Source organism: Perognathus longimembris, chromosome 9, assembly GCF_023159225.1.
Source record: "Perognathus longimembris pacificus isolate PPM17 chromosome 9, ASM2315922v1, whole genome shotgun sequence".
NCBI lineage: Eukaryota > Metazoa > Chordata > Mammalia > Rodentia > Heteromyidae > Perognathus > Perognathus longimembris.
This window is the reverse complement of record NC_063169.1, coordinates 32,383,683-32,396,746: the sequence shown is the minus strand read 5'-3', so window position 1 is coordinate 32,396,746 and position 13,064 is coordinate 32,383,683. Positions and strand designations below refer to the sequence as shown.

General features: G+C 36.8%; 1 protein-coding gene across 1 annotated transcript in view; it reads right to left on the bottom strand.

Annotated features, from left to right (window-relative positions):
* The window catches only part of Rims1 (regulating synaptic membrane exocytosis 1), a 547,387-nt gene that overhangs the window by 461,327 nt on the left and 72,996 nt on the right, over positions 1-13,064 (bottom strand). Inside the window, 1 exon segment of the mRNA XM_048353904.1 lies at positions 9,887-9,967. Coding sequence (XP_048209861.1) covers positions 9,887-9,967 — 81 coding nt within the window.

Genomic DNA, 13,064 nt, shown 5'->3' with positions numbered 1-13,064 from the left:
ATTTTTGTCTAGTATCTTTTATGCTCAACTAGCTACAGACTTATACACGCAATCCATCCATTCATCCATATCAATGGTTCTCAATCAAAGGTGAATGTTAGGATCACTTGGGAAAATTTTCCTCATACATATTTCCTGGCCTCAGTGCTAATGCATAATAGAAGGCATTTTAAACACAGTGAGGCTGTGTGTAGTGATTTAGGAAGCTTTTAAAAAGTACCACTATACTTTTTTTCCTGTTATGGGACTTGAACTCAGAGTCTACATGCTATCTCCAAGCTCTTCTGCTCAAGGCTAGAACTCTACCACTTCAAGCCACCGTTCCACTTCTGTTTTTTTGACAAGTTAATTGGAGATAAGAGTCTCATGGGAACTTTTCTGTCTACGCTGACTTCAAACCGTAGTGCTCAGATCTTAGGCTCCTGAGTAGCTAGGATTACAGGCTTGAGCTACCGACTCTGGCTCACTATGCTTTTATGTCACTTGTTTCAATAAGGAAAACGTAAGATGAAGAATGCACTATATTTTTCATGGGCTAACTGAATATTATTTTTAAATTGTGTCAATATAAAAATACATGAAATCCAGGCAAATATTCATTAAATGCATGAAACAATGAATCTCGTAGAAATTTTTTACTGCCATACTAGAACCAACAAGTAAATTACCTTTCTTTAGTACTTTGTACAATACACAACCCTCTTGTATACATAATCACGTCCCCTGTTCAAAAATTTTGATGAGATAACTAGCAACAACTTTATCCCTGTTATCTTGATTAAATATTTAAATTTAAGAAGATAAAATAACTAGGCAAAGTTTACTAGAAAGAACCTGAAATGTAAAAGAACTCTTAAAGTCAAGGTTTCCCCATTGCTCCATGAAGATTGCAAAATTCTTCCTCTTGCTTATGTCTTAATACCATTCACATAAATTAGAGAATTAGCGATTAGGTTTCTAATACATAAGCCGTAAGAGGCACATTCAAAGCATAGCAGTTATAAGGCTATATAAAGTCATCTGCGCATGTAAAGCATCCTGTGCTAGCAGCCCAGGTACCTGACTCCTAGACTGGACCTGTCCTGGGCCCACCTCCACGCAGCAAAGAAGGCTCAAGAGAGGCCAGTGTGGTACGGGCTTTGTCTTCCATGGAAGTGGTCAGGAAATAAACTCAGCCAATAGGCTATGTGTACAACATCAGTTGCTTCAGGATATCTTTTTGAAAAACAAAACTATTTTATTGCCTATGGAAAAAATACCATTTTGTTAGATTGGGTCAGGACTAATTCATGAAAAGAATTAAGGACTAGTCATGTTCAATGAAACTTAGTATATAAAACTATCACAAAGCTGGGCTTTGGTGTCTCGAGGCTGATCCTAGCTACTGAAGAAACTGACACCTGAGATTGAGGCTTGATTCAGCCTGAGAAGACATTTCTAAGAGACCCTTATCTCCAATAAACCAGAAAAAAAGACAGAAATGGAGGTATCGCTCAAGTGGTAGACCCCCCAGCCTTAAGTGAAATAGCCATATGAGAGCATGAGGGCTTGAGTTCAAGTCATAGAACTCTTTCATTCTCTCTTTCTCTCTCTCTCTGACACACACACACACACACACACACACACACACATCCACAACCTAACAAACAAGAAAAAATAAATTATAAAGGATAATTACCACAGTTTTTCTCATATAGAATCAAACTCTTTTAGTACACAAGTATTGAATAAAATAAAGCCTCTTTTACTCAGAGCATTCAGAAAAACTGAACACAATATTAATATTGTTACGGTGAAAGAAGGGCTTTGGAAGACTTTGTGAATTGGCCTAAAATGATTTGCATTAGCCATCAAATTACATAAAGCTAATGAAGACTATAAAAGCCACACATTTTTTTAAATCCTGTCACTTCCTAATTATAACCATGATTTAGAAATGTCAGTGTTCCTAGTATGCTCTGTTTTCAAGTCACTGGTTGTACTTACTCTATTCTAAAAGGCAAAAAAAAAATATTTCTTTAGTTAGTCACTTCATTTTTAAAAAGAAAATGATGGGTATTCATGCCTACTACAGGTGGAATTAGTTAGAACTGCAAACTTGACAATGAATATCTCTTATTGTATAGGAAAAGCTTTGCCTCAGCCAGAAAATAAAATGCATCATAATTCTGATGAAATTATGTGGTTAGATGTATTTCAGAGAAGGCTTGGCTTGAAACTTACTTTCATTTATGATATAATAAGCAGCTGAAAGATACTTTGTAGATGAAAGACATGTTCCATCTCTTCTTCAGTAGCTTTTATTCAATAAATCAGTGACACTTATTAACGTTTTTATTATTATCTTTAAGTAATTGCACAAAGGGGTTTTATTTCAACAAGAAGAATGTTTTTATTTGGTATATATTTTAAAGTATTTATTTCCTCCAGTGTGTCTAAACACCTACATAATTATTAAATCTTCCCTCCCAATAGTATGTCATAGTGAGAAATATCACAAAACAAATATACTTAAACTAGGAAATAGTATCTAATAGTTTTTTCAATTTTATTCTGTTTTCCTTTTCAATTTGTTTTTATTTACCAAATCTGAAGTTTCATATAAGACATCTAAAGGAATACTATTGAAAGTCCTATTTTTTTTACTTGTACATGCCTTTGAAAATACATCTGTGCACACGCTTAAAAATGAAGAGAAAATATGTATGTTTGGATTAAGATTTGTGAACATGAAGGACATTAGAAGATGACACATGAGATTTGAAGCCTCCTTCCCCTCAGTGCAGAGGTACAGAAATTCCTGTGCTCTCTCATTGCTCTCAAAATGCCAAGAGTAATCTCTACCTGTTCCATATCCACTGCTATGAGAAGAGTGGAAACTGTCTCATCCACGATGAGGGCTTCCAAAAAGTACTATTATCCTCCCTTTTGTCCATTTGTGACAGTACACTGTCTTAGAAGTGCTTCAAAGAATTCTTCATGCAAGCCAATCATAAACTCAAAGGCCTGGAAGGCCTCTAAGATGGAATATTTCTTGTTCTAATCCATTGGCCTTTCCTCCTACTGCTTGTGGACTTCTTTCAGTTGTCATATATAGGGTGCAAGTAAGAACCATAATGCATGCTGTCTTTCCTGCATGGCATCCCCTCTGGTGGCTTTTCAGAGTCTGACTTAAAAAAAATTCTCCTTAAATTTCACTGCCACTTAGAGTCTTCCATAAGCAAATTGTGTAAATAGATTTCTCTATATAGTTTTCTATAGCTGCATCACTTAGTTCAGGCCCTTGCTAAGTCTTGTTTTTTTTTTTTTAAATTATGCATTCTGTTCTTTTCATTTAACTGATTCTTTATTATTATTTTTAAAAAGTTGTCAAAGGGATTTCCATTTAACATGCAAGTTTATGAGGACTATGAACCTTGGTCAATGTCATCCCTTTCATAATCCTCCCCTATACTACTTGTTTTAAAATCTATAGTGGTTCATGAGTAGACAGTCTCCTCAGTGCTCTATGCTCAACAAGCAGAAGTGAGACCAGAATGCTTCAACATATGGATGGGGTCCTTTGTCTCTATGGTACTGAAGAGTGAGTCTATCAACAGAGAGGGAGAAGCAAAACAGTAAAGATTTATTTAAGAGAAAGATAAGCAGAGCTCCTGAGAGATGAGAGGGGCCCAAGGGGGGGAGGTACTGCCTGGAGTGCATTTTGTAGGAGTTAACAAAGTGTCTCATTGAGAGAGCTACATAATTCTCAAGGTCACTGGACAACTGTGGGTCAATCAGAGGCTCCCTGCAGCACGCACCAGCTCCTCTTGATTCTTTAGCCCCTTTGTGCACCCATTCCTCTGCACATTTCTGGTGTTCAACCAGTCACATGTCAGTCTTCCAGGGGCAATGGTCCATAGCATATGCCTGGGGCCTTGTGTGGGGGCCTGCTCTAGACCATGGTTATGTGATGGCCAGAGTACTGCATGCATAGCTGCTCAAGGCCACAGTGAGGAATGATAGAATTCTGTGGAAAGGTGACCCTTGCCTTATGTGATAAGATTGTCTACACATACAGTTTAATTTCTAGTGGACATAAGTTGTGTCATGCACAGTACAAGAATTAAGAGGAATGGCTAGGTACTGGTTACTTAACTTAGTCCACTGACAGTCATGCTGTAGGCAACACCTCTCAGTCATATGATTTCATGGAGCTCATATTTGTTTTCTCTAAACCTGACAATTAGAACTCTCTAAAGGAAATCATCTTGGATGTCACTCTGGATCCCAGTCAAGGCTTTTGTCCCATGTGGAGGTGGGAGCATCCTGGTCTGAGCCTGGCCCAGGAAAAAGCTAGACCTTATGTGAAAAGTCAAATAAATGACTAAAGGACTGAAATATTGCTCAAGTGGTAGAGCATGTGCCTAGCAAGGGCTAGGCCCTGATTTCAATACCCAGTACTGATTCCTTAACAACAGCAGCAACAATAACAACAACAACAAACTATCATAAATAAAAACATCAAGTACTTGGGCTATCTCTTCTTCCTGACTTTTCATTTCTTCCTCAAGCTACTCAAACTAGAACATTTCTATCTAGTTATCTGGTAAGGCTTTTATGGCAAATACTACCAATGACCTCTTTATGATCAAACCCATTTATTGATTTTCTGTTTTCTTTGACAGTATAGCAATCCCTATGTGAATACCTTACTACCTTGACCTTGGCCCTCTCCTTTAGAAACCTTCATTTTCATCAGCTATGTTAGAAGACCTCCTTCCTTTTACCATTCTTTAATCCCTGGTTTTACATAGGGCCCTATGCTATCTTCTTCTTTGGTGATGTCACTTACCTCTCCATTAATGAGTGCTTCAGGTTCACAGATTCAAATATTTGCTGAATCCATACCCTTAGATGAATTACAGTTACCACATAACCACTATTTCAAAATCTAAACTTAAGCACTGCACATGCTGCCCAGATGTGACTGACATCTCAACTTCTTGGTCAAGGTATCTCTCATTCAGATTATTAATGTAGAATTCCTGTGTCACCCTTTGTCCTTAAAATTTTCCTTACAGACGTGTTGAACTGGCTGTGAGGCATCATCATATCACTTCTTATTCCACTCAGGAAATGTCTCCTTCACATCCCTCCATTACACCAAGTCAAGACAATCACATCACTCCAGACTATTCAAGTCATCTGCTGGCTCAATTAATTGTCTTTGGTTTTGCAAACATCACATTCATACTCAGTTTTTCTCTACTTCTTTCAAATAATGTAGATAGATACTTTATACATAGGTACATTTATGCATATCATGCAAATCTGGTTATACCAGTCTCTTAGTTGAAACCCGTTAGTGTAATTCACATAATTAAATGTAATATATATTACATTTTATATTTTGACCCACTTAACACATACGGAATTATGAGTTCTGTCTTAAGTTACTAATCTTATATACTTACATTTTCTATTCTAGCTCATTTAAATTTTTTTTTTTTTTTTTTTTTTTTTTTTTTTTTTTTTTTTTTTTTTTTTTGCCAGTCCTGGGCCTTGGACTCAGGGCCTGAGCACTGTCCCTGGCTTCTTCCCGCTCAAGGCTAGCACTCTGCCACTTGAGCCACAGCGCCGCTTCTGGCCATTTTCTGTATATGTGGTGCTGGGGAATCGAACCTAGGGCCTCCTGTATCGGAGGCAGGCACTCTTGCCGCTAGGCTATATCCCCAGCCCTAAATTTTTTAAACATTTCTACTTATTAGTGTTGGTTGATTTTTTGAGACCCACTAACCGGTAATGAATTATAACTTTTAAACATTTCCCTATAGGCTAAAGCCCATCGTTAAAAATCTCTACTTTTAAATTTCTCCTTCTGTACCTAACTAGAAAGACATTTATGCATTTATAGAGAGCTCAATTCACAATACCACTCCCTACCAAAATTAACAGAAATAAGGAATACATTTATACTCTAAAAATTTTAAGTTACCTGCAGAGAAGTGCACTATTTTAATCCAAGGAGCATAGAGGAAAGATAAAGAAAAAGTCAAAGGTCCTATAGCTGTTGCCTATTCTCCAGGAAGCTCAAAAGAAATACCAGGAAAGTTTTACTAGGTTCAATTTTAGTTATGACAGATTTCCGCATCTGTAAGTCTGAGGTGTTTTGTTGTTGTTTTTCAAGAGAAAATAAGGAAAAGAAAAGTCAGGTTGGAAAAAATGAGATTTGTCATTATTTATCTAGTAAAGTCTAGTGTAACATTGAAGTTGGAATGAATGAGACCAATTGAAATGGGACTTAGTGGGTTTAGAGGGGAAGCTCAGTGGTAGCACACTTGCTTAAGCGAGTACTTTGTATAGGCACTGGGTTCAATTCCCAGAAACACAAAATAAAAAAGTGAAAAATAAATAAATATCGTTGAACCTTAACAAACGATATAAAAATTAGTTTAAAATCTATCTTAATTACCCCAAATCTTTCTCATAAATTACTTAATCCCAATAAAATTTTTAAACTCCAAGAATAGATGTGAAGGAAAGACATAGTTTTCTATGAATTATCATGAAAAGTTCTAGCATAGGAAATAGTTTTATATAAGAACATTTACAGAATATGATCTCAGGCTTGTGGAATGTTCTTTTTTTTTCTTTTGGCCAGTCCTGGACCTTGGACACAAGGCCTGAGCACCATCTCTGGCTTCTTCCAGCTCAAGGCTAGCACTCTGCCACCTGAGTCACAGCGCCCCGTCTGGCCGTTTTCCATATATGTGGTGCTGGGGAATCAAACCGAGAGCTTCATGTGTAGGAGGAGGCAAGCACTCTTGCCACTAGGCCATATTCCCAGCCCTTGTGGAATGTTCTTGAAGACAGGAAGCTGAGGCAGGAGAAGCATTTGAACTCTGGAGTTTGACACTAGCCTGAGCCACCTAATGATAGCACACCTCAAAAGAAATAAAGGTAATAATGGCCTGAGAGAAGGGTTCATATGGTACAGTGTCTACATGCCAAGTACAAAGCCATGAGTTCAAGCCCCAGTGCTTCCAAAAAAATTGGAGAGAAAAAGAGAAAAATATAGAACAGTCAATGTAAAATACTTCTTCCATTTTTTTGCTTTTATCAATGCAATTATAAGTCACTTTTGCTGTGGTTAAAACTATTTAATTTTTTGGAAAATACTATAGTTAATTAAATGTAGAAGATGGTATTTAAGAATGTTACTGAGGAAAAAATCGATAACACATTTACTAAGTCTCTGGAAAAATCACTTTTAAATGTTACAGCTGAAGCTTAAATAACTTCAAATTATTTGTTCCTGTATATGTGTATACCAAACATAGTCATGCAATGATAAACCAAAGGAGAAATAGGCATAGAGAAGAAATAAAACTTATGAACCCTGAGTTTTAAATGTACCTTTCTCTGTCATAAAATGTGAAGACCTCTAAATAGTCAGTGGAATAAACTAGCACAACCAACTTTCTGAATAAAATTATATTCCTAATATGAAAAACTGATTTTTATTTAATTTTAATCATTGCTAATAGAAAATTGTCATAGCAAAATAGTAAACAAAATTTAATTTTTCTTTCTAGACCTTTCATTGCTTTTTTACTTTATTGTGGTTACATGAAAATTCTAAGATAGCTGAAGAAATCTGTGGAAAATCTTCCTTAAGAAATAGGGGTCAGGAATATGGCCTAGTGGCAAGAGTGCTTGTCTTGTATATATAAAGCCCTAAGGTTCGATTCCCCAGCACCATATATATAGAAAATGTCCAGAAGTAGCACTGTGGCTCAAGTGGCCGATTGCTAGCTTTGAGCAAAAAGAAGCCAGGGACAGTGTTCAGGCCTTGAGTCCAAGGCCCAGGACTGGCAAAAAAAAAAGAAAAGAAGAAAAAAGGAAAGAAAAGAAAAAGTATAACTCCCTTCATCAACTATCTTACTGTTTAATAAAATTAATCCTAGGAGGCTGGTACTTGTTTTATAAGAGATGTGAGGTCAAGAGGAGGACAAAAGAATGCACAGAGCATGTGAGAAAATGCAATCATAATATTCAATGTACACATATGAAAATGGAACTAAGAAAATTGAAGGAATGGGTAGGGTTAGGAGAGACAAGGAAGATGATCCAAGAGATGACATTGATCAAGATGCATTGTACTCAGAAACTGACAGGTTGAAATAAAATCTCTCTGTACAGCTACTTGAAGATAATTTAAAAAATAAAGAAAAAGACATAGTTCTTCTAAAGCTTTTGCCACAGGCCTTGGAAAGAAGCATTTCCCCAGACATAACTACATGGCTGTAGTGCTTAGGCTAAGAATATTGCTGCTGCTGCTGCTGCTGCTGCTGCTGTTACTGCTAAGGTATTTCAAAGAAAATTTTCTTACCCAGAACATCACTATATTCAGAGAACTGCATAAATAATGTTACTCTGCAGAATGCTAATCTTCTTTATATTTTATCTCATCAAATGCCTTATTTGAAATCAGTGTTTACATACTTGGTTTCTTGTCTATGTATGCCCTGATCTCCCTTGTGGTTGATCACTTAATAATCAGCCATATCTACACATAAGAAAGCAATAATAAATTTTCATTATCAATTACCTTAAATAATATAATGATAGTCCTTTATTCTCTCTCTCTCTCTCTGCCCTCTCTTTCTACCTTATTTGTAGACTTTTACTTCCCTAAAGTTTTTGATGAGGTAGTGTGTGTGTGTGTGTGTGTGTGTGTGTGTATGTGTTTGTTTGGTGCTGGAGGTTGAACTGAGAGAATCACAGATTCATTTAGCTTATTTTTCCCCTCACTATTCTATCACTAGTACCAAACCTTTCCCTTCTGACATTTTTGCTTGTTTTGGTTAATTGGAGATAAGAGTCTCATATACTTTCCTGTCTGGGCAGGCTTTGAACCTTGATTCTCAGAGTTCAACCTCCTGAGTAGCTAGGATTACATGTGTGAGTTACCAATACTTAGCCCTTTCCTAAAGCCTTATACTCTAACCCACATACCTTTATTTATTTATTTTTCTAATCCTGGGGCTTGAACTCAGGGCCTCAGCACTGTCCCTAGCCTCTTTTTGCTCAAAGCTAGCACTCTACCACTTGAACCATAGTGCCGCTTCGGGTTTTTTTCTATATATTCGGTGCTGCGGAATCAAACCCAGGGCTTCATGTATGGAAGGCAAACACTCTACCACTAAGCCATATTCCCAGCCCCCACATACCTTTTTTTTTTTTTCTCTATTTCAGAGTTCATTTCACTTAGCATCATCTTATATGATCATATGTACATAGCTATTGAGCTATTATGATCCTCTGTTAGAATTATCCTTCACATATGCTAATTATCACAAATGAGTCTTTTACAAATGCTATAATAACATTCTACAAACACAACTTAGCCCTTTTTTTTTTTTTTTCTTTGCCAGTCCTGGGTTAGCACTCTGCCACTTGAGCCACAGCGCCACTTCTGGCCATTTTCTATATATGTGGTGCTGAGGAATCGAACCCAGGGCTTCATGAATAGGAGGCAAGCACTCTTGCCACTAGGCCATATTCCCAGCCCACCCCACATACCTTTTGAAGCCAAAAATAAATGAATAAGAAACAAATAATTCGAATTTCTGCTATTCTTGAGCCCTAAGATTATGTTTCCCTTGCCTCTAATTATTTTGAGCCTGTTATATGGTATTATTACTTAATAAAAACACCTGATGCAGAGCTCATGTTTCCTAATAATTTCATCGAATTGAATAATAGCCTTTAAAAAAATTATATACATACCAGAAAAGCCAGAGTATCTACTCTAACATGCAGTGTGAATTATTCAATCTGTACCCAGTGATCTATGTAACAGAGTACATTTCTCAGTCAATAAAACCAATGCCATACTTACGGTGGAGGTTGGTGAGGCTGGCTTTCAGCATTTCTTGGTGTTTTGCAGGCAGCAGGCTTCGCCATGTCCCTGACAACACACCTGGGGCGCATGATAGACAGCACAATGCACTATTAATTGTAATAGGGCAGAACAACTCTGAAAACTAAACACCATACTGAAAACACAATCTAAGGGAAAGTCTTCGCAAGCCCCTTCAGTACTAACCCTGAGGTTCTAGAAAGGGCTATGGAGTTGCACATCTTTGACTTGGCTTCCAAACACTCAATTATACCCAAATAAAGTCTGTGCTGCCCTCCACATTTGATTTCCCCAAGCATCAATAAAATGATTGTCATTAACTTTCCCCATAGCAGAAAAGCTAATGAAAGATTTACCCTCACCATGTAAAGACATTGAAAAGCTTAAAAATAGGAACAGCTGTTGGGTTTGATATATTAAAAATAAAGCAGAATATTCTATGTTGTTGGCTGTTTTACTAAAAGATATGGACTCATGTTTCACACCATTAGTCACCAAACAGCAGAGGTGACAAGCCTCCAGACAACCCCCCATGTTTCAAATCCCTTCCCCACCAAAGAGACAGAGTAGTTGGAAGGAAATTTGTACCTGGAAAATATATATGTATTTGTGTGTATGTAAAATAAGAGGAGATATTTCTAAAATATAAAAAATTGTAAAATATCTCCATGCCTTAAGTTCTTTATAATAATATTTTATGGTATAAAATAACAGTATAACACAGTATAACCCACAGGGCAGCAAAAATAGATGTCTTCTCTTACTCTCAGGTAAGCAGGGCTTATTGAACATGGAGAGATACTGGGCAAACTCAGAAAGTAACCTTAATTGGTAGCTATACTTTGAGAACGTGGATACTCCTTTGCCTTCAAGGCTTTAAACCAAACACAACTTTGAGTAAGCAAAACCTTGCTGATAAAACCGAGATCTTACACCTTAGGTTTGGCTAAGGGGAACAGTTCTTTAAGATCCCCAAATTCCTGCAAATATTTTGTGGAAGTTTCTTGGTGATTTGATGACATTGCCAGTCTTTGTTGTTCCAGATATGGACACTGGTGAAGCAGTGCTGTGATCCACTATTTTCCCAAAGCTAGAAGCTGCATGGCAAAATTCTCCACTTCTGAAAGTAATGATACAGGGAAACGAGGACACAATGCACAGAAACACACACACACACACACACACACAGATATACACAGACACACACACACTGCTCATTCCAAACAAGACCAAATAATACTCAGAAATCAATATGTAACACATTGAGAAGGCAAACAGTGCCATTCTGAAGCCTCAACACATGTGTCTGTTAAAATAAAGGTAAAAAAATGTGATGGTATTCAACAGCTTTTGCTAAATTCTCAGTGGATTGGTGAGAAACCTCTACAGATCTATAAAAACCTTGTTCCAGTCCCATGGGGAGAAAGCTTTTCATGTATCAGCCTTAAGACAACTTCAGTGAAGGCAGTTGTTAGAAGAAACAATATATTAAAGTTTCTGAGACCTGCAATTCCATTCTAACTTATAATAGATACAGAAACTAGAAAATAGCACAGGAAATTAACAACAATTTCTACTTCACTAAAAATAGCCTAGACAGTATATTTAATCTACATGAACTGGTGAGTGTAAACATCCAAAATATCACCAACTCGGAAAAAAATTGAAAAATTGTAAGTATGAAAAAATCTTGGTTCCTCCCTTTGTTTTTTCTCTTCTCAAGTCCCAGGCATTCATAGGTAGCATCAGAGTAAAAGAAATCATCTGGGCACAGTAGCTCAAGCCTAACTCTAGCTACTTGGGAGAAAGATGGGATGATTGGAGTTAGAGGCTAGCCATCTCCACCAATGGCTGGGTGCCATTATGTGTGTCTATCATTCTCAGCAACATGTGGAAGCACAAATAGGAGAATTATATAGAAGGCCAGCCCTGGCATAATGAAAGACCTAATCTGAAAAATTACCAATGAATAATGGGGCTGGAGATTTGGAAGCATGAGGCCCTGAGTTCAATACCCAGTACCACCCCAATATAAACAACAATAACAATTCTACCACCTAAAGGTTCTTCTACCTTGGCTTTGAAGTGATTTTTTTCTATGAAGTTAAGAACATCCAACATGAGTGAGATTCTAAGCCAGTTTTTCCCCCAAAAGGAATGTCTTTGCAAGAGCATTCATCTAACTTTAAAACCCAGTGGTTTTGATTTTAAACTACAACAGGTAACATTTCTGTCAGCACATGCTAAAGAAGATTTCTGATTTTAAAAAAAACCTTCAGTTGAATTTCTGAATGCTACTTTTATTAGATAATGAAAGCAAGTGCTCTTCAGAAATTGCCTATTTAGAATTTAATTATAATCCTAAAACTACAGAATACCAGAATCTCAGCCTGACCACAAGACACATATCACTAGTGATGTAGCAGCTACCAAATTTGAATTTTGTTTTATATTGCTAATTATTTAATTAATATCTTAATCATAACATATTCCTACATTTCTAATCTGACTTATTTTATCTAAAAACTTCTTCTAGATATAAGAAAAGAAAAGCTGATGATCAGAACAAGATACACCAAGGTTATAATATTGTAGCTCATAAGATTTTCATTAACCTGTATGGATTATTTCTCTAACATTCAGTTATAATCAAATTGTGTCTAGGTTTAAATTGGCAGAAATCTTAAAAATTGGGCTCTAGTTTGTGGAAATTGTTTAGTACCAACAATTTTCATTGTCCTCTAGGCATCAGACATAATATAATAGGGGACTCTTTTTCTTCAAGAAACAGAGCAATGGCATTTCAATATGTTACAGCCCTGTTCTTTATTGCTTCCTTCAGCTACTCACATATTAGGAGATCACAAATGCTGTCCTAATGTTAACTTCCTGGAGTCACCACTGCTTGAAGGTCAAGAGCTTTAAGCTCTTAGACTTGTGATGTCTTTCATGATAGAGAGATTTAACAAATATGGTCTCTGAACAGTCTTCCAACTTCTTATAAGCATTCTCTCTCCTCTCAAGGTTTGCTGAAGACTTAGGCAACCACCTCAGGGGAATGCTCCTCCTGACTCCACCTTTAGAACTGCTGGATTTTATGAATGACTGCAATCAAATCGATGAATGGCTGCCAACTGCCCACTTAGCCACTTCTACT